We start from the raw sequence: 23,167 nt of genomic DNA on the forward strand, positions 1-23,167 counted from the left end.
ACTTATAGACAGAAAATAGATCTGTGAAAACAGACCTTGCCTGGGGCAAGGGGGTGCAGTTCAGGGTAAAATGAATGACTGTTATTGGGTGTAAGATTTCCCCTTGCAGTAATGTAAATATTCTGGTATTAGACAGTGGTGATGGTTGTACAATCTTGTGAATACAACAGAAACAACAACAAAAACCCACTTAATTGTACATCTTTGGAAAGGTGGATTTTATCATACACAAATTTTATCTCATGTTTTTAAATTTAAGGGAAAAGAAAGAAACCACGGTGGGGCAGATGTAGTGGAGAAAGCAACGGGGACTGATGGAAACAGGCAGAGGCAAAGATGGAAGGTCTGCCTCTGCTGAAGAAGACACTCTAAAGAACATATGGCAGTCCCCTAGAGTATTTCAAAGAGAAGAGTTCTGAAAAATGAAGAACGGAAACATCACTGGAATAACCACACTGCCTTTCAACGGGACTACATTGAAGGTGACAAAACTATATCAAGTTACACTTTTCACTGTATTCAGAAACATAATCACTTCTAAAGCTTCACAGCCATGCCTCCTAAGTCCTATGCTGCTGTTCTTTGTATGTGGAAAAAAACAAAACAAAACCAAAAAACTGCCGTCTCGATTTATTCTGCTAGTAAAATTTTTATCCAATGAGACGGAAAAATATAGAAGTAAAAAGGTTTTTTTCCCCCATTTTTAAGAAATTAGCATTCTTGGAGGAAAACAATTTTTGAAAATCATTTGCTTCAGGATTTCATAACACTATCGAAATAACCTAATTCTCAAAACTATCTATGCTTCCCAAAACAGCTTCCTCAACTTCTAAGCTGCTGTAGCCTGTAACCTAATAATTGTTACTTACTGTCCCCAAATCCAGTCTCAGTCTCTCCCAGTCTAGTCTTTACAGCACAGGGAGCCACTTTAATATACATAAAACTTCATCACTTCAGTCCCCTTCTTAAAGCCTTTAAGTAGGATACTTAAGATGAAGCCCAGTAGTGCATGCATGATCAGGCCCCTCATTTTCCAGACTCATCTCTCTGTAGACTTTCCCTCAACAGGCTTTAAGTTTTGTCTACTCTTTCAGTTTCTCTAATAGCCATCTCAGGCCTTCACACATGACCTTTCTGGAAGACCGTCGGTTCAGTCACCAATCATCCAGTTTCCCTGGAACTGGGGGAGTTATTCTGGGACACAAGATTTTCAGTGCTAAACCCAGGAAAGCCCAGGGCAAACTGGGATTGAAGGGGTCACCCTACTTTCTGTTCACCACCTCTACCTGTCAAATACCTACTGCAAGTATTATTGGCCTAAAGGTCACTTTCTCAGGACACCTCCTCACTCCCATCCCAGGCACATTATTTTATTCTGTCTTAACATTCATCACACTGGATCTGCTTTTAAAAGTCTGTCTACCCTAACTACGTTATAAACTCCACAAGCATAGATCCAGTGAGTATTCCGTTGACCATTACATCATTAATACCTAACACTGTGTCTAGTTCATGTGTCTCAGAGATGAGTATTCTTGAAGGAATAAATCAATCAATGAAAGGTGTATCTGTGATGGCATCGGAGCCAAGTAAAGTTTGTTTCCTTTTTTTTTTTTTTAGATGTTGGGGGTAGGAGTTTATTAATTTATGTATTTATTTTTGCTGCGTTGGGTCTTCGTTTCTGTGCGAGGGCTTTCTCTAGTTGTGGCAAGCGGGGGCCACTCTTCATCGCGGTGCGCGGGCCTCTCACTATCGTGGCCTCTCTTGTTGCGGAGCACAGGCTCCAGACGCGCAGGCTCAGTAGTTGTGGCTCACAGGCCTAGTTGCTCTGCAGCATGTGGGATCCTCCCAGACCAGGGCTCGAACCCGTGTCCCCTGCATTAGCAGGCAGATTCTCAACCACTGCGCCACAAGGGAAGCCCTGTTTCCTTTTTTAGGCTAGGGGAGACCCAGGAAATTTTGAAGATATTTTCACTATTCTATCTTCTTTAAGATCACTACTCTAGAAAGCTAAGATAATTAAATGTTCCATTTATCTCGATTCTCACAACTGATAAAACTCATCCAAGCACCTCACCTTTTAACTACTGTATATACAAAATAAGACCAGCAGGATATTAGTCTAAATTCTCAATACTCAATCCCTATTACAAGCATTTCTCCATTTACAACAGATCATACTCCTACCCAGGAGATGGGATTCTAGGCAACAGGAACAATAAGAATGATCTAGTTCATAAGACGAAAGGGCACACAGGAGCAAGTAGGGGGAAATAAGACTGTTAAGTGGGACCAGAAAGTTGCAGGTGCTGGGCAATGGGGAACACCTGGAGGTTTGAGAGGTTTGGTTTTAAGTGTCTTTTATTCTCATAATAAAAGTAGTACAAGGTCATTACAAAGAAACCCAAACCAGAATAAAATTTAAAGAAAAATAGAATATCCATAATTACACTTCCCAGAAAGAACTGGTTTTTACATTTCACACTAGAAGCAGGAAAACAACATGGTTGAAGAATGAAGAATTTCTTAGTATGTCCTTCCTAAGTCATTGAAATATTTATTTTGTGAATACAATGTGTCAGATGTTAGAGATCAAAGATAACTAAGACGAAGTCTCAGTTTTGAGCCCACCATCAGTGGGAAAAGAGTAACAAATGACTACTCCGCAATGAGATTAAGAGCTGACAGCGATGAGTGGACCCAGAGCTCCTATGCATATGAAAGCAATTAAGGCAAAGAAATCAGAACTGACCTTTGAAGAATGAGAAAGAACTTGCCAAGCAAGAGAGGAAGGTCTTGGTAAACAGAGGAAGCAGTGTGTTAAAGAAACTTTGTAATCGAAATGTGATCCTCCTTTTTTTTCTTCTTCCCTTTGGCCTTCACCCAATCACTACACTAAAAAAGTGAAACTATGACTAAGCATGAAAGAAGTAAAGGGGTGAGACTCAGAAAATGCTTCAAAAGTGCCTATAAGGTAGTGAATGGTGAAGCAAGGAACAACAAATTAAAAAGTTAAAAAAGTAAGAAGAAATGTGTTCAACAGAGTAAAGTCTAGCTTTCCTCAAGTTTGGTCGCAAAACCCAAATGGCAATTCAAAATGAAAAAAGAGGAGAGGGGCAACAAACACAGATATTCCTTAAGATGGGGCTACATAACGATATGTATGTTGAAAATACCATTAAGTCGAAAATGCATTTAATACACCTAAACCTATCAAGGAACATCATAGCCCAGCCTACCTTAAACATGCTCAAAACACATTAGCTGACAGTTGAGCAAAATCATCTAACACAAGGCCTATTTTATAACAAAGAGTTGAATATCTCCTGTAGTTTATTGAATGCTGTACTTACAGTGAACAAGAGAATGGTAGTATGGGTATAGAACGGTTGTTAAGTGTATCACAAGTGTATACCCTTGTGATTGCATGGCTGACTGGGAGCTACAGCTCGCTGCCTCTGCCCAGCACCACCGGAGTACTGAACCTTGTATAGCTGGCCCAGAAAAAGATCAAAATTCAAAGTATGGTTTTTACTGAATGCATACCACTTCTGCACCATAGTAAAGTCAAAAAATCATTAAGTAGGGGGACTGTATGTATATAAAAAGTGTTCAACTAGACATCAAAAAGATGTAAATTGTTACAAGATGCCATTTTCCTACAATCAAAGTGAAAACAATCTAAGACCTTATACTGAAAAATGAAGGTCAACTGCAGACTGATTATTTGGTTACTTAGGTGGTTATCTAAGTTAAACAAAAACTGAAACCAGTTTATTGTAGTAAAAAATAGTATCATGGGCTTCCCTCCCTGGTGGCGCAGCGGTTGAAAGTCCGCCTGCCGATGCAGGGGACGCGGGTTCGTGCCCCGGTCCAGGAGGATCCCTCATGCTGCGGAGCGGCTGGGCCCGTGAGCCATGGCCGCTGAGCCTGCGCGTCTGGAGCCTGTGCTCCACAATGGGAGAGGCCACAACAGTGAGAGGCCCGCGTACCGAAAAAAAAAAAAAAAATAGTATCATATCAGAAGTCACCATGGAGTCTATCCCAAATTTCCACGAAGACAATTTATATAAAATCTTTGAAGGCTTTCCATTAGATAAGGTCACGCAATCTCAACTAAGAAAAGATTTATGACCCATCTATGTTCTGTTTCACAAAAGAAAGTTTGACCATTTGCCTAAAAGAAGATATAAAGATAGCTCGCTCCTCTCTGCTAGCCATACTTCTATTTGGAGACCCAAAGTCTGCCTCAAAGAAACAAGCTAGTCAGTCATCCTTGCTAAGCCATTTCTTGCTATATAGAAGTGGGTTCTGTGACAGCTGGAGCTCCTTATCATCTCTTCTGATCTTTCTACATACATTTAGGAGACTGCCATGCAAGTTCCAGAAAACAAGTATCTTTCTATGTGCCTGTGTGTATGTAAGGTTCAAGTGGAGCTGTAAATGGGCAGAAAAACCTGGATTGGTACATGGCTTCCTGGGAGGTGTAGTCACACAAGCGAAGTGCTGTGTTGTGGGTACTTGGTTAGAATCAGGAAGAGCCCTAATAGCAGCACATGATAGAAACCAGGGTACCATAAGATCCCACCATCCTAGCCCAGAACTACCCTATAAGATGAATGCCAATTTATCACTGGAACTCAGGCTAGGTGCTGTGTGTATTTATCCTTTAGCAATACACCTAAGAAGAGGTTTCAACTAGAATCCCAGGCAACTGTAGAGGCAAGGACAATCAATCCCACAAATGTTTCTGACAAATGCATATCAGGTAAAAGATAACTGTTACCATTCAAGGATGAATAAGCAGGAAAAAATCCAACATTGATCCCAACAAAAAATAATGCAGCACAAGAAAGAGACAAAATTACCTTTCAGAATTAATTAATTAATTCTGAATTACCTTTCAGAATCTAACTTAGAAGGTGAATTAAAATTACTTCAGGACAGGGACTTCCCTGGTGGCTCAGTGGTTAAGAATCCGCCTGCCAATGCAGGAGACACGGGTTCGAGCCCTGATCAGGGAAGATCCCACATGCCGCGGAGCAACTAAGCCCGTGCACCACAACCACTAAGCCTGCGCTCTAGAGCCCACGAGCCACAACTACTGAGTCCATGTGCCACAACTACTGAAACCCGCCTGCCTAGAGCCCATGCTCCACAACAAGGGAAACCACCGCAATGAGAAGCCCGCGCACTGCAACAAAGAGTAGCCCCACTCGCCGCAACTAGAGAAATCCCACACGTAGCAACAAAGACCCAACACAGCCAAAAATAAATATTAAATACATTTTAAAAAAATTACTTCAGGACACAGAATTAAGTTCCAAACACTGTTTGGTAAAATCCATGAAACTGGCATATATGAAGAGAAAAGACCAAGATGAAATGAGAGTAATTTAAGAAGAAAAGGGAGTGGAGTAAACTTTTAAAGGATGTAAAGAAACTAAAATTTCCATAGCAGAAATAAACCCTACATTGGAGGTAATAAAGGAAAATCAAATGAGTGCTAAAGACAAACATTCGAGAAGCTCACACAAAAGACAGAAATGACACACCAACCTAATTACTATAAGTGTTTTCAAGGAAGAAAAAAGAACTAAAAATAACCAAAAATATTTCTGGAAATGAAAAAAAGTATGAAGACCGTAAGGAGTTAATGTATCAGGCAACATTAATAAACATGTACAAGACACAATCAGTCAAAATATTTCAATAAAAAGAAAAAGGAAGATTCCTAGCACCATCAGATATAGGAAGCTCTGAAACAAAATTAATGTGAGACCACATGGCATGAAAGTTTCTGTGGACATTAGTGACCTAATAATTATTAAATGTGCCTTCCAGTTACTCCCATATTAAATGAAAATTTATGTTAGCTGACATACATGATGACTCAATTTAAATGTAAGATTGAGAAACTGACAATGAACATTAAAATAAGGGTTGGTTAAGAGAATAAGCCAGTCTTCAGTTATGGGGAGTCAAAGTATAATTTTCTTTTTCAGACTGACAAATCAGAAATTGTTATTTTTTTAAATTTTAGATTTACAGTTGAATTCACTTAAAGTATAGATTAGTTAGTTGGCTTTAAGACATTGACAGATAACAGGATAAACACACATGCTATGGAATATTATTCAGCCTCAAAAAGGAATTAAGTACTCATAAATGCTGTAACACGGATGAACCTTGAAAACATGCTACGTGAAATAAGCCAGACACAAAAGGACAAACGTTGTATGATTCCACTTACATGAATCATCTAGAAATGGCAAAATCATAAGAGAAAGTAGATTAGAGACAGTCACCAGGGGTTGTGGGTAGGGAGGAACAGGGAGTCAGTGTTTAATGAGCATAGATTCTGTTAGGGAAGATGAAAAATTCTGGAGGTGGATGGTGATGATGGTTGTACAACAATGTAAGTGTACGTAATGCCAAAGAACTGTATACAGTTGACCCTGAACAGCTTGGGGGTTGGGGCGCGACCCTCCACACAGTCAAAAATCTGAGTATAACTTATAGTCTGGCTCTCCATATACTTGGTTCCTCCAAATCCAAAGTTCCTCTGTATCTGCAGTTCTGCATCCTAGGATTCAACCAACCTTAGATAGTGCAGTACTGTAGCATTTACTACTGAAAAAAATCCACATATAAGTGGACCTGCACAGTTCAAACTCGTGTTGTTCAAGGGCTAACTTTACTTTAAAATGGTTAAATGATAACTTTACATTATGTATATTTTACAAAAATGTAGAAGCAGTAGCAATGAACCATTAAAAAACAGAAAGCATTAGATAAAATAACAGAAACACACCCAACAGAATTAACTATTACAATACACATAAATGTTTTAAGTATTCACTTTGGATTAAAACAAAAGTAAACTATATGTAATTTAAAAGAGATACAACTAAAAATGGCATGGAAAAACAAGGTTGGATAATAATTTATTGAAGAATAACAGGACAGATGGGAATTTAAGATAAGTAAAATACGAGACTTAGAAAGATTAAATATGACAATTATTTTTATTGATTAGGTGTAATACAGATCTTTAGCAGTATAGAACTTAAACATGAATCAGTAATAGTACACCAAAAACATGATAAAAATCATTAGGATAGAGAGAACATGAAGACAAGCCACAGAGTGGAAGAAAATATTTGCAAAAGAAGTATCTGATATAAAGATGCTAAGTCTCATACTTCATTAGGGAACTGCAAATTAAAACAATGAGATAGCACTACACACCTATTAGAATGGCTAAAATCCAAAACACTAACATCAAATGCTCGTGAGGATTTGAGCAACAGGAACTCTCATTCACTGTTGGTAGGAAAGCAAAATGGTTCAGCCACTTTGAAAGACAGTTTTAGCAGATTCTTAACAAAACTAAATATATTCTTACCATACAATCCAGCAATCGTATTCCATGCGATTTACTCAAATCAGCTGAAAACTTATGTCCATGAAAAACCCAAACTTGGATGTTTATAGCAGCTTTATTCATAACTGCCAAATGTGGAAGCAACCAAGATGTCCTTTAGTGGGTAAATGGATAAACAAACCGTGGTATATCCCAACAATGGAGTATTATTCAGCATAAAAAAGCAATGAGCTATTAAGCCATGAAAAGATATGAAGGAAACTCAAATGCACACTGCTAAGTGAAAGAAGCTGAAAAGGTTATATATTGTATAATTCCAACTATATGACATTCTGGAGAAGGCGAGACTATGGAGACAGTTAAAGCTTCAGTGGTTATCAGGGATTAGTGAGAAGGGAGGGGTAAATAAGTGGAGCACAGAGAATTCTGGGAGTGAAGAAACTATTCTGTATGATACTGTAATGGTGAATACATGTCATTATCCACCATTTGTCCATACCCATACAATGTGTAATATCAAGAGTGAAGCCTAATGTAAACTATGAACTTTGATGGGTAATGATGTGTCAATGTTGGTTCATCAATCATAACAAACATACCAAACATTGCAGAATGTTGATGATGGGGGAAGCTGAGGAAGGGGGGAGATCAAGGTATATGGGAACTCTCTGTACTTTTGGCTCAACTTTTCTGTGAACCTAAAATTGTATAAAGTCTATTAATTTTTTAAAAAGTCATTAGAAATACAAAAGGACACTCTTTACTTAACAAACACATACTGCATACATACTTGTTCTAAGTTCTGAACAGAATAATAGCAAAGAGATAAGTGAATGAAAAATAATTTCAGGTGGAAATGCTATAAAGAAAAACACTGAGGGGAAAGAAGTTAGATACTGAGCAGGAGCAGGTGGAGGCCATTTTAGACGGCTGATCAAGTAAGGCCTCTTTAAAACAGTGACATATGAAAGGAACACAGTATTCAGGGGGAAGAAACAAAAATGTAAAGGCCCCAATGTAAGCACAAGCTTTTCAGAAACAACGCTAACTCTTAGTCTTTGACAGATTAAGATTAAAAACTTAATAAAGACTGTCTTATAATAAAAACTATTAAGGAATAATAAGATAATTTGAATAAAGTTTAATTGACAGATATATGTGTGTATATAAAACTGTACGTGCAAACAGAAAATGTTCTTAAGTTTTCAAAGAACATTTAGCAAATTGGATTATGCTTTAAGTCACAAAAAAACCCTCAATAAACTTAAAAGATATTTTAAAAGAACAAAGTCACTGACAATGAAAGAAAATACAGTGAATAGAACTATACCAAATAGTTCCTGAGTCAAAGAGGTAATCAAACTAGAACTAGCAACTATTTGGAAAGCAATGAATATAAGAATATCATTCACAGACATTTTAGAGTGCAGCCAAAGCTGTACTCAGAGGCAAATTAAGAGCATTAAAAATGTTTTCATTTAAAAAAAAAAAAGAGAGAACTAAGAATTTACTAAGTTAGAAAAAGTACAGTAAGTCCCCTACATATGAACCTCCAAGTTGTGAACTTTCAAAGATGCGAACGTGTGTTCACAGGTCCAACCACGTAAGTTAATTCACATGTCTGGCATACACTGTCACATGCGGGCATCCTCTACAAGTGGTTGTGCTTTTGTGTACTCTACTGTACAGTACTGTATAGAGTACAGTAGCACAGTATCTTTATTTCAAGCCCAGGATGTCCAGAAGCAAGTGTAGAAGCAAGCATAAAAGCAGCGGTGATGTAGCTGGTAGTGAATGTCAGGTATGAGTGAAATTGCAGCTTGCCCTCCATTTCCTATTGCTGACGATCCTTCAGCTCTACCATCTCCCACCTCCTCTCCTTCCTCCAGTTAGTAACTCTTCTTGCCTGTTCACTCGATGCTAGCCCACGTATGCCAGCCGTTGCACTGTACTACTGTACTTTTCAAGGTACTGTACTGTAAGATTAAAAATGTTTTATTTTTTGCATTTCTTTTTTATGTACTATTTGTGTGAAAAGTATTATAAACCTATTACAGTACAGTACCATATAGCCGATTGTGTTAATTGGGTACCTAGGCTAACTTTGTTGGACTTACGAACAAACTGGATTTACGAACGTGCTCTTGGAATGGAATGCGTTCGTATGTAGGGGACTTACTGTATAAACAACAACAACAAAAAAACCAGAAAAACCAGAGCAAAATAAAAAGTAGAAATTAGAAAATCAGAAAACAGAATTAAATCTCAAAGCTTCTTATTAAAAACCACCAAGTAGATAAACATTTGGCAAATCAAATTAAGAAAAATAATGAAATCACTAATAAAAGGCAGAGATGAACACCACAGATTTTAATTATAAAAAATATTATATACACCCATATAATAATATATTTGAAAATCTTAAAAAATGTAATCTGGGGAAATACAAATTTCTCAAAACTGACTCATGAGTAAGTAAGGATTTCTCCAGACTACAGAAGGAACTACAGAAGTTACCATATGGACTGTGTATTCTTATTAAACTAAAGTTCTATGAGACTCTCTTCTATTCTTTCAATAAATTCTGTACACTTGACTAACAAGAGTGGGGTTTTGATTCCTCATGATATATGCCTTAGGATATATAACCTTTGGGAATGTTATTAGCAAATTTATTTATATACTTTTATCAGTAGTTAAAAGAAAAATCTTTTCATCACCTAAATAAGTTACAAAAACATTTGATAAAATTCGGAAGACACTCCTCTTTTTTACAAAGAACAGAATAATAAAAAATTTCTCTCTAAAACCAACAGCTGCATCCATCCCTAAATTGTAAAAATAACAGAGACATTCCAAGACAATTATCACTTCTCTTAAATAACTGTGTCTTGGAGATTCTGATCAACGTAATAAAGAGCTAAAATACTAATAAATATTATAACTATTGGAAAGGAAGCAAAAGTTACTATTATTTTCAGGTAAGACAATGAACCTGAAAAACAGAAGTAAATAAAATTTTACTGAAGTCCAGCAAGATAATAAAAATAATCGTGACCACAAAAATCTAGTTACTTCTAGAGGTACAAACTATTGGGTGTAAGATAGGCTCGAGGACATATTATACAATACGAAAAATACAGGCAATGTCTTATAACTGTAAATGGAAAGTTACTTTAAAAACTGTACAAAAAAATTTTTTTAAGGAAAAAGTGAACTTACTAAAAAAAAATCTAGATACTTCTGTATACTTATCAGAAATAATGAAACTAAATCAAATTCACAAAAACAAAATTATAATTTAAACAGGAAATGCAAATTAAATTGTATTTTTTATTTGCCTAGCAATAAGCAAATTTAACAATTTCATTAAGAATGATGGTTGTTTCAATGAGGATAGCAACAAAATGAGACAATGCTAGTGATGGTATACATCAAACCTTTCTGAAGGGTAATTTTTTTTTTTTTTTTTTTTTTTTGCGGTACGCGGGCCTCTCACTGCTGTGGCCTCTCCCATTGCGGAGCACAGGTTCCGGACGCGCAGGCTCAATGGCCATGGCTCACAGGCCCAGCCGCTCTGCGGCATATGGGATCCTCCTGGACCGGGGCACGAACCCGTGTCCCCTGCAGTGGCAGGCGGACTCTCAACCACTGCGCCACCAGGGAAGCCCTCTGAAGGGTAATTTAACACTTGTAAATGCTTATACCCTTTCACTCAGTAATTCCAATTCTAAGAAAATATTCTAAAGTAATACTCAGGGATGAATAAAAAGATATTCATCATAGCATTATTTATATAAAATATTAGAAATAAGTTATACATTCACCAATAGGAAAATAATGAAACTAAGGCATAGGTGTGCAATGGAATGTTAGGCAAACATTAAAAAATCATTTTTAAACAGAATTTTTAAGGAGAAAGAAGGAAACTTTCAAGATTTGAGGGTAAGTTAAAAAAAAGCAAGATGGCAAATTATACAGAATATGATTCCAATTTTAGAAGAATAAACTATGTACACACACAAATATAAAGAAACACCAAAATATTAACAGCAGTTATCCACAGGTAATGAATTAAAGTTTTTTTTTAAACTTTATTCTTTATCAAACATCTGGTTATATTTTTACCATTATATCTGCCAATGTAACTTTTTATTCTTTAATAATTTGTTCTTTAGAGCACCTGAAATTGTGTTTAAAAGTTTTACTCCAGAGGCTTCCCTGGTGGCGCAGTGGTTGAGAGTCCGCCTGCTGATGCAGGGGACACGGGTTCGTGCCCTGATCCGGGAAGATCCCACATGCCGCAGAGCGGCTAGGCCCATGAGCCATGGCCGCTGAGCCTGCACACCCAGAGCCTGTGATCCGCAACGGGAGAGGCCACAACAGTGAGAGGCCCGCGTACCGCAAAAAAAAAAAAAAAAAAAAAAAAACCCACCTTGTTTTTATGAAATAAATACACCTTGTTCTTATGAAATAAATGCAAGATTAAAATAAAACCTTGTATTTTTCCAGAACCTATTAAACATTTACATGAAAAAATATTACCTACAAGGTAATAGCCTGATCAGAAAGATGTCAGGAAGAACTCAGTAATGCAGGTTAAAAGGGCCCTGAATGCATACATGTGTATATGCATCACTTTTAACCAACACTACTGAGTTCTTTGCACTTCTCTTCTGATTAATTTCAATTGACAACAATTGAGAAATAACTCTCGTTTCCAGATGAATAACTCATTCTCTCAGCATACTGCAAATAAAGATTATGGACATGTTAAGAAAACATATAAAAGCAATAAGAATATCTAAGTCATACTGGAAATCAGGAAAGAGTCCCAAAGAAAGCTATACTCAAAAGCTGAAATTTGAAGGATGAAGATGAATTAGGTAGATGACAAGAAATAGGGGCCAAAGGGGGCATTTTCCCCCCTTTTTCGATGTGATGCTTACAATAAAATGATTTAAATATTCGTTTCTGAATCCCATTAATGTGACTAATTTTTACACCAACCTCAAACTCCTGAAATATTGTTACACCTGTATTTTATTTCAGTAGCCAAACTCTTACCCCACCAAGCACCCCCCCCAAAAAAAATCTGGAAGTATTAAGATTCAAATACAAGTTATTAAAGAACCAGAAGAAAATATAGAAGACTGCTTTTTGATAAAAATGTAAAAGATCGTCTTAAACAGAAGGCAAAGTATTAATATCTACTATGTGTAAAGAGCTTCTACAATTCAATTAGTATAGTCTTTTAGGAAGGCAATTTGCCATCAAAACTTAAAATGCACACTTAAGAATCCTTTTAATGGAGATACTTGTATACATGTGCATGTGCACAAAGGTATAAGGAAGTTCATTAAAGCTCCAGTTTTTTGGGTTTTTTTTTTTTTTTGCGGTATGCGGGCCTCCCACTGCCGCGGCCTCTCCCGTTGCGGAGCACAGGCTCTGGATGCGCAGGCTCCGCGGCATGTGGGATCTCCCCGGACAGGGGCACGAACCCGTGTCCCCTGCATCAGCAGGTGGACTCTCAACCACTGCGCCACCAGGGAAGCCCAAAGCTCCAGTTTTAGTTGCCCAAAAGTGGAAAAAGCAAATAACCATGAATAATTAGGTAAAGCACAACTATACAATGGAATATCTCATGACTATTAAAAACATGATGTTTAACTACAAGTACTGAGATGGAAACGAACTTATAATGATTAGATTTTTTTAATTAAAAAAGAAAATCAAGGTAAAACTACATATACACTGTGCTTATTTCTAATTGCATAAAGAAAACAAAATTGTTTACAGTGGGTACCTGTAAGGAATGGGACTAAAACGTAAGGAAAGTAATTTTCACTTTCTACTCTAAATAATTGACTTGCTTGAACCTTCTGTAATAAGCATGTACTGACTACCTTTGGAATTTAATTTAAAAATAAGGAAAAAAGGCACTATTCTCATCTGTTATGATGGTTATCTCTGGGGGCTAAGTGATTTTTGTATAGTAATTTTTGTCCCATTTCTTAATAGTTTTCACTACTTTCTAAATTTTCTATGAGAAGTATGCCTATTTTAAAATCTGAGAAACATGTATTCAAAAAACCTGTATTTTATTTCAGTGATGAAGCTATTTTTTTTCCTGAAAAGTAATTTTTAACAGTTATGGTCTCAGAAACTTGGCCCTGAGATTCAAACCACTTTCAGAAAGCAGTCTTAAATCTAAGTTTGGAAGTATAATATTTGCTGTAGAAGCAATTAAATATAAAACCTATTTCAGAATGGAATATTAACTATTAATATTATTAGCATTAATATTAATAACTAGCATTTATTAATCACTTAAACACTTCATTTGCTAAGTTACTTTTCTCTGCATTATCTCATTTGCTCTAAGTAGCCCTATGAAATGTGTATTATATTATTATTAATCCTCATTTTACAGATGAAAAAAACAAGCCTGAAAAGAATGTGTATCTTGCCCAGGGTCAAGTGGAAGAGCCAGCATTCAAACCCAGGTCTCCAGCTCCTCACCACGTGTGATACATGGAATGACAAGTACTACTGTACATCAAAGATAAGAGGCTAGACCTCTGAAATCCGGCATGAATGTTCAGACTGACTACTCTTATTCAGGTTAGTGATCCTAAAATGAAGAATTCTGCTCACAGAAGAAAATAATCAGTATTTCTTCAAGGCAACAGGGGCTATTTTTTTCCATCTCTTTCTGCTTCTACCAAGGTACAAAGGTACAAGGTACAAAAAGGATACTCAGATTCGCAAGTAACTTAACACCCTCTCTGATTAGTCTGGAATTACTCCTCTAACTAACTGGAAGGGCTTTTGAAAACAAATTGATCAGAACCCCAAAGTCTTAAAGACTTGAGGAAGGTGCAGTTTCACACTTTAATCATAAGTAGAAAATTCAGAAAGCCAAAAGAAATGTTATACTCAAATATTAGAATAATCAATATTGACAGATTAAACATAGGAAGAATTTAACAATACCTACCTATTTATTTCATCCCTAGCTATTTGAACAAGGTCTCTCTCTTCTAAAAAGAGTAAATGAAAGTTTATCTTTAGCTACCTGAACAAGTTCTAAGTTTTCTCTTTAAAAAAGTACAATTGAAAAGATACACCATTGTTAATCATGTCTACTTGGAAATCGCCCTTTCATAAAGATCAGAGAATCACAAGAACCCCTATTCATTTGTTTAGTAGATAGACTCCAACCACAAACTTACTTGATGAATTTGGGTTTTCAAGGCTAGTATTTAATGTCACAAAGTCCAGAAGAATAACTCCCTCTTTGAATAACTGTAAACCAGAATCAAGGTCCTAAGAGAAGCAGAACGCCCAGAACTCTTCCTCAGTAAAACTGTCTGTTTGTAGAAAGAACTGGCAGAGATGCTGACATCAACAGACCTAGTTTCACACTCCAACATTTCTAGACCTTAACCCCTTAGGCCAAGAAGACCTCTCACTGAATTAAGGACAACTGACACTACCAAAATGACAGTATTGAAATGAAAACACAGAATTCACTGAATTTAGGTCAATCTCTTTCACCAAAACCTGAAAGTGGGTTTAAGCCCTACATACATTACAGGTCAGAAACATTTTAAGGTTCATTTTTCATAATGTAAATCAGTGTTTCTGGTTAATTAATTACTAGAAAGATTTAAAAGCTAAGGATGAAAGAGTTAACTTAAATCAACACCCTTAATAGGAGAACATGAACAAAGCTTTTCATTTGTATATATATATTTTCCATACATATACACAAAATATATGTAAGTGATTATGAGTGTTTTACAAATGCCACAGCGCTCCTGGCAAAGTTGACAAGTTCTAACCTGCTTTAAAAATTACTGTTCACTACCTTCATCCCAATCTAACTTTATTTAATATTACTGTTTTGAATAAACCTACAAAAACAAAACCCCCAGAGCAAATTCTTCTACATTTCAATATCCTGCCTACTTACTAGAGCGGAAGAGTCAAACAGAGCAGGGGAAAAAACGTGACGTGCACAACCTTGATCCAAAACACTGCTCGCCGTGGTCTAATTTTAGGCCTAACCATTTTGATTGTCTTTTTACAAAGGTTTAAAAAGAAAACAAAAAACTATAGATCACTTGTAAAATAAAACTGAGATAATTATACCAATGGGAGTTAGCATTATTTATTGAGGAAAGAAATCACGCTCGCACTGCCCAGAGAATTCCCATTAAAGATAAGATACAAGGACTGGTAGTACAACTCCACAACGACTGACGACAATGGCAATTACTTTCCACTCTTCAGTTCTTGGATGACTCTATCTTTAAAGAATTAGTCAAAAGGTTGAGTCCACTGAGGAATATTCGGCAACATGTTGTGTATGTTGTTTGAAAGAAAGCCAAACATGGTGAAAGCCAACCTTCACCTAAGTTACCTAAAGAAGCAAATATTCACCTCCTGGCTGAAGATCAAACAGGAATCACGAGAAGATCCGAAAGTTCTGTTCTTAAGCGGAGGCCCTCAAACCCTCGGAAAACTATTCGTTTCTACTAACGCGGAATATGGAAGATCACAGACTGCAGGTTAGAAAACAGTAAAGGGACCCTAGACAATATGCCTAAGCAAAGAAACTGGGATGACCAGAGAGACAGCAAGGAGGGGCTAGGATTCTGTAAGAGACGAAAAAATCAAGGAATAAAACCCGCAACGTTTTGTACAACACAAAAGTAAATGGAGAAAAGGAGGTTGGAAACGCGGTGGAAGGGAGATCAACAGAGGGCAGACTGGCGCGACAGGGTTCAGGGCAGGGCCGGGTCCAGGAAGAGTTAGACCTCACCAGCCCAGCAAGCTTCCCATTTCAGACTACAGTCGGGGAAGAAAACAGCCGGAGGGCGCAGACAATGAGCCACCGCCCCAAGAGTTGCGGCTCCAGGCACGCAGGTGGCGGCTTCCCGGCCCCGCGCGGGGCAGGTTAGCTGCCCCGGGCCGCTCGCACCGGCCAGGCCACGGAGAAAGAAGAAGGAAGGAGAGCGACGGCCCGCGTCCTGGCCTGTCTGCACACTTACCCCAGGCGAGGAAAGATCCCCGCCCCAGCGAAGAGCCTCCGGCCGAGCTCCCGGCGAGCTCAGGAGCCGCCCCGAGCAAGCGCGCGACACGGGGCGGGGAGGGGAGGGAAAGGGAAGCGGGGCGGGAAGAGGAACCGCGCTGGAGCGCAGCTGCTGTTATTGCTAGGCCGGGCGGCAGCCGAGCCCCGCGGGCGCCGGGAAGGGAGTGCAGGCAGCCTTCGGCAATGGCGACGGCCCAGGCCAGAGGGGAAGCGGAACAACCGCTGCCGCTGCGCGTGGCCACAACCCTGGGGGAGGGCTACGGCACGGAGTGGGGAGGGCTGGGGCCGAAGCCGGGAGCTCCACGGGGCGGAGACGGGCACCGCCTCCCAGTGGGCGGGCTCACGCGGGGCCTGCTGGGAGTTGTAGTTTGGAGATGTGTACCACTTATCTCCCCCACCCCCCACCCCCCCGCCTTTTTTGGGTATTCTTTATATTGAGAGACACCGCCACTTCCTCATGTAATTCAGCATTACCTTCAGTCAGGTCTGTGGCCAGCCAAAGATGCTGAAAGACGATTCCTGTTATATGAACCTGCTCTAGGATACGTGTTCCTGGGAACTCATCCACTATCCATTTTGCTTTTTACCTACAGCTCTTAATATACTTTGGTGCTAAATTAAGCCCCACCTCCTTGCAAATTAAGGCCTCTGTGTTTTATCCATGGAGGAGTTCATTAATGTATTCACAAATTCTACAAGTATTTCAGTGTCAAATATGTACCAGACAATGCTGGGTATCAGGGATACAAGGGTGAATACAAGTCACTTTGTCCTTGTGGAACTTACAAATATGAAAACACAATAATTAAAATAATGATATCTGGTATGAGGGAAAAACTAGGATGATTACTTTGGATAAGGTGGCCAGGGAAGGCATCTTTAATGAGGTGACATTTAAGCTGAGAACAGAAAGAGAGAGCCATGAGAAGCTCCCAGGAGCATTACAGACAGAAGGAGGAAGAAAAGAACTTGCTAAGGTCAGTTAAGAAGGCCTGTGTAACTGCAGTTTAGTGCAAGAAGAGTAGCATAGTGGGAGAAAACACTAGAGAAGACAAGATTCAGGTCAGGAAGGATCTTAAATGACAGGTAAGGATGTTGGACTTTATTCCAAGAAGTTATTAAAGAGTTGTAAGTAAGGAAGTGATGTTACCTAGTTTACACTTTAAGATCACTAGAGGGCTTCCCTGGTGGCACAGTGGTTAAGAATCTGCCTGCCAATGCAAGGGACACAGGTTTGAGCCCTGGCCGGGGAAGATCCCACATGCCGCGGAGCAACTAAGCTCATGCTCCACAACTACTGAGCCTGTGCTCTAGAGCCTGCAAGCCACAACTACTGAGCCCACATGCCACAGCTACTGAAGCCTGCAAGCCTAGAGCCTGTGCTCTGCAACAAGAGAAGTCACGACAATGAGAAGCCCGCCCACTGCAACGAAGAGTAGCCCCCACTCACCACAACTAGAAAAAGCCCGCGCACAGCAACAAAGACCTAACACAGGCAAAAATAAATAAATAAATAAATTTATTTAAAAAATAAAAAAGATCTCTAGATTGCTACATGGAGAATGGAGTATTGAGATGCAAGAATAGAAGGGAATGAACTAGGGAGGCATTAATCATGACTGATACTAGAGCAATAGCTGTGGAAGTGGAGATAGGTAGTAGCCAGATTGTTTTTATTGATAGATGTAGAGTGAAAAACTCAATTGATATGGAGAGTACGAGAGAAGGGATTCAAGAAGCAATATGGCACACTATTAGATAACTTGAAAAACAGTCCCACTATTAAACACACAAAATGCTGGATAAAATAGAACATCCTTTCAAAGGCATAACTAAGCTTTCAAGGAAGAAAAAGGAATACATCTGATAGTCTTCCAAACTCCACATTCAACCCAAAGGGGAGAGCAAGAAACCAGAGTAGTAACCAGGTCAGTGAAGCCTATTGTGTTGTGTTATGTTGAAAGAACCTTCTTATCTCAGAAAAATCTATGGTTTTACTGGCTGCACAGGAGACAAGAGACAAGAGACCAAAGACAAGGCCTTGGGCCTGTAGAAGGTGTTGGGATTATAATCCTGCACAAGGCTGGAAAACTCAAAGGGCTATACCCTCTAAGAATAGACTGGAAAAAAAAATTCCCTGGACCAACCCAGGGCAATATGCAGATACTTGTAAGTTTTAGCCTGGACTTTGGCATCGAGAGGAAAAAAACTTTCCCTTTAGAATTCATAACCACAAACTTTCCCTCACATGGGTTTGAAAGTTCAAATTTATAGTACCTACACTGCCCAGGAAACTTGAAGTCAAGAAAATGTCCCAGGCTGGTAATGCTTGGAGGCCTGGAAGAAACAAACACAAATCTTCACTGCACAGGTTCACTGTCAACACAGGACTGAAAGGATTTCCACAGACAAACAGGCTATCAAAAGTTAAACATGAACACCCCAAATATAATACATCTGCGAAAATAAGCTAGAAGTGAATCAACAGAAACCATAAACAGAATAATGAAGCCCATGAACTTTAGATATTGGAATTATTGATTACAGAATATAAAATAAGTTTATTATAATGATTAAGCAAAGTAAGACAGGATACTATTTTTAAACAAGAAACAAGATACTATTTTTAAAAAATGACCAAGCAGCTTTGAGAAGGAGCCAAGTAGAACTTCTAGAAATAAAGAATATAATAATTGAAACCAAAGCCAATGTTTGGGTTAAATAGATTACACACAGTTGAAGAGAGAATTAATAAACTGGAAGACAGATCTAAAGAAATTACTGACAGCAGCCCAAAGACAGAGGAAATATGAAAGAAAGACTGAGAGACATGGGGATAGATTATGAAGGTATACCATTTGCCTAATGAGAAATTCAGGAGAGTAAAAAGAGAAAACAAAAGAGGCAGTATATGATGAGATAATGGCTAAGAATTTTCCAGAATTGATTAAAGACAAGAACCTTCAGATTCAGGAAGCAAGTGAATCCCAAACAGGATAAGTAAAGGAAATCTTCTCAAACACATCAAAGTGAAACTGCAGAATACCAAAGATAAAGAAACCAGAAAAAAAAAGACACCCTCTACGAAGAAACAGCTATTAAATTTAGCATAGATTTCTCGACCGCAACAATGTGTGCCATCTGACAATGGAAAAATATTTTCAAACTACCAAGAGAAAATAACTAAACTTAGAAGTATATATCTTGCTAAATTATCAGTAAAAAGAGTGAGGGTGAAATAAAGACACCATCAAGCAAAAAACAGAGATGTTACCAACCACAGAGACCTACTAAAGGAACATCTTAAAAAGATATACTTCAGGAGGAAGGTAATCCCGGAAGTAAGGTCTGAGGTGCAAGAAATCAGATAGGCAGTTAAACCTACCATCCTATCACTGACTAGGACAACTCTCTATATTATTTCATTCTCTCACAGCCTACCAAACCCTATATTCAACTACCTACCAGTAGTGTATTTTGTAAGTTTGATGGATAATACAGTTAGGTGTTAGTCACCTCACCCTAAGTTCTTTATCTCCATATCATATCAATTAGTATCAATCATCAAAATATAGGTGAGTAGCATGAGATGAATAGACTATGTGACTAGAGTAATCCTTAAACTCATTATATTCTGAAATCATTAGAGCAGAAATATATCAATATTTTCTCAGTTCCCAAGTCACGTATGTACTATCCTCCATGAGATCTAGCTAAATAATCTAAGTTCCTAGTAGAGTGGCTGAGATACACACACACACACACACACACACACACACACACACCAATCTCTACCCCACCACCACCCTTAGTTGAGTCTCTGTTATTTTCATCCAAAGAACATTACATGATACTTTAAGAAAAATAAACCATAGAAGTGAAACAAATACTGGAACACAATGACCAGGAGAACAATACCCATTTTCTTGGCTATAAACAAAAAAGACCATACACAGAATTACAAAACTGATTTAAAAAATAAAGTGCTTATTCATTTCTTAAGTGTCCAAAGAAGATAATACAGAGTTCAAAACCAGAAATGCTCTGTTAAAAGTGATGTCATCTGCAAGCATTTATCAGGCAAGAAAAGTCATATCAAAGTATCTTCACTCACATTCACATTTTTATTACATTTCTGAATACCTGTATAAATGAGAAAATGGCTGAATCATGTTCCAAGCCACAATCTCAAATATTAACTTGAAAACATTTAAATACTGAGGAACTTGGCTTCGATGTGCAAAAGAAAATACACACACACACACACTTAAGAGGTTAAATATAGTACCGTGTTCCCCCACCTGACTAACCATATTCCAAAATGTTGTTGATGTTACTGAATTTTTACTGACATATAATTCTATTTCAAGCCACTATATTAATCCCACTGTGAAAAAAAATGCCTGGAAAACATGGAATTCTGTCTTATAAGAAAATACTAAACAGCTATAAAGCAAGACTGGGTTGAAATTTTCATCATTTTAAAGATCTCTAATATTTCTGCTTTATGGCATTGGGTTGCCTTTCTCAATACATAAGTTCTCAAACACATCTTTAAAAAGAACTGTTATTAGTAGGTCAAGCTATACGTGGCAAATTATAAAAGATTTATTCCAGAAAAACACCAGAATGTTTTAGAAAATTAACCAGTGATAGCATATATAAAGTACATCATATCCCATTATGCCATAGAAAACAAACAATGCCAACATATCCCAGTTTTTTGGCTTCTGTTTTGGAACATGCTTGCCCTTCTATTTTTAAATTAGCTTATGGCATTTACTTTATTTTCTAATTTTTACAAAGAAAAGCAGTAAATCAAGACCTTTTGTTTTTTAAAAAATCACCTGAAGATTCAAAAAAGTTTTGTAACTGTACAACTTAATAAAATATACTCTTTAATCTTAATTTCATCAAGCCCTTTGCCAATTCATATATTCAAAAGCAGTATTATAAAATAGAAAAGGAGAATGGAAATGCTTTAAGGAAAAATCAATTTTGATATTAATAATTTCTTAGCTGTCCTACTTTAATGATTTTCTTTGAAACACTAGATAAATTAATATTCTCATAAAATTAATATTCAAATAAACTCTGATTCATCCAAATTAATCTTATTCATAACAATTTTCTCAATTTTTAGCGATAATTTGTCTCTAATACATAAAGTACTCATTTATAACACAAGTGAAGATAAAGTCACTTCTCACAAGATAAATATTAATTTAACAGAATTAAGTTTCCTCTATTGGCACTTGATGCTTGAGGATTATGAGAGGTCGACACAACAGAGCACTGAATTTTGAAATTAGCTGAGAATCATCCAGAATTTCCTCTAGTAAACATAATATTAGCCATAAATGAAGACGAAAGACAAAAGTAATGACATAATTCTAGAACACTTCTAGTCACAAATGAATAGGTCTTATTTAGGTTTATGGAAAGCATTTAACTACATAAAACTCATAGGGAAAAATGGCCATATTTGAAAACAGCCACAAGGATTAAAGTAGAACACAAGATGGTAATAAACAGAGTCACAGAACATACTAAAGAGGTATGTATGGTCAGTCCCACTGGAACCTGTAGATTCACATTCTTATATACCTAGGGAGAGAGATGGATAGAGAAGTTAAAGACATTTAAGATCAATGTCCTAAGGTGAAACCACTACTTCTTTGATTTTTAATTTTAACTTTTTCTTTTTTCTTTTAAATATCTTTCAACCATTGCTATACTACATATAACATGATTATTTGAATGATTCTTTTAAATTCAACATTTCAGTTAATTTAACAGAATCAGACTCAATTCCCACAATAATTCTTAAATTCTCATTAGCTTTGACTTTTTCTGCTTTTTACGTAGAGTTGAGTATATTGTTAAAAAACACTGGCTATATCCTAATGTCACCTCTGTAATCTATATAAACATTTACTTCCTCTTACTATGTTTCATATTAGAATACAGAATAATCTAGAAGTTGAAGCCCTAAAGGAAAAACATTAAAACAACAATAAAACTAAGGGATCCATTCATTTCTGTTTTGCTGTTTCTCTCCTCAAATAGCTTTTAAAAGTTTGTTAGGACTTCCCTGGTGGCTCAGTGATTAAGAACCCGCCTGCCAATGCAGGGGACACGGGTTCTATCCCTGGTCCGGGAAGATCCCATGTGCCACGGAGCAACTAAGCCCGTGTGCCACAACTACCGAGCCTGCACTCTAGAGCCCGCACACCACAACTACTGAACCCATGCGCCGCAACTACTGAAGTCCACGTGTCTAGGGCCTACGTGCTGCAACTACCGAACCCGCATGCTGCAACTACTGAAGCCCGCACGTCTAGAGCCTTGCTCCGCAACAAGAGAAGACACCGCAATGAGAAGCCTGTGCACCTCAACGAAGAGTAGTTCCCGCTCGCCGCAACTAGAGAAAGCCCACGTGCAGCAACGAAGACCCAATGCAGCCCAAAATTTTTTTTTAAAGTTTGTTATTCACAAATTACACAATTGAATGTGTCCTTTACTGTTTTTAAAACATCCAAGTAGTTGCAATACTGACTAGCAATACAAAAGTTCTCCTATGTTCAACTTAGTTTCTATTTTCTATTTGGTTTTGGAGATAAAGGGGTTCAATTAGAAACTTTGGGAAATTTTATGGTTTAAAAATAGGTTTTTAAAAA

At 37.6% G+C, this 23,167-nt stretch overlaps 2 protein-coding genes across 3 annotated transcripts in view; both read right to left on the minus strand.

Annotated features, from left to right (window-relative positions):
• PAK2 (p21 (RAC1) activated kinase 2) overlaps positions 1-23,167 on the minus strand; it is an 85,004-nt gene that overhangs the window by 58,199 nt on the left and 3,638 nt on the right. The window contains exon 1 of one of the 2 annotated variants that reach the window (XM_081234789.1): positions 16,447-16,744. The exons of the other annotated variant lie outside the window; for it this stretch is intronic. The gene's annotated coding sequence lies outside the window, so the exon portion shown is untranslated. Of the gene's footprint in view, positions 1-16,446; positions 16,745-23,167 lie in introns of those variants that run through there. 2 annotated transcript variants of the gene reach the window in all.
• The window catches only part of PIGX (phosphatidylinositol glycan anchor biosynthesis class X), a gene marked incomplete at its 5' end in the record, with an annotated part of 33,044 nt that continues 30,950 nt past the window's right edge, over positions 21,074-23,167 (minus strand). The window contains one exon of the mRNA XM_081234718.1: positions 21,074-22,094. Coding sequence (XP_081090844.1) covers positions 21,951-22,094 — 144 coding nt within the window. The 3' untranslated portion in view covers positions 21,074-21,950. The remainder of the gene's footprint in view (positions 22,095-23,167) is intronic.

This window comes from Mesoplodon bidens (genome assembly GCF_964165515.1).
Source record: "Mesoplodon bidens genome assembly, chromosome: 5".
Classification (NCBI taxonomy): domain Eukaryota; kingdom Metazoa; phylum Chordata; class Mammalia; order Artiodactyla; family Ziphiidae; genus Mesoplodon; species Mesoplodon bidens.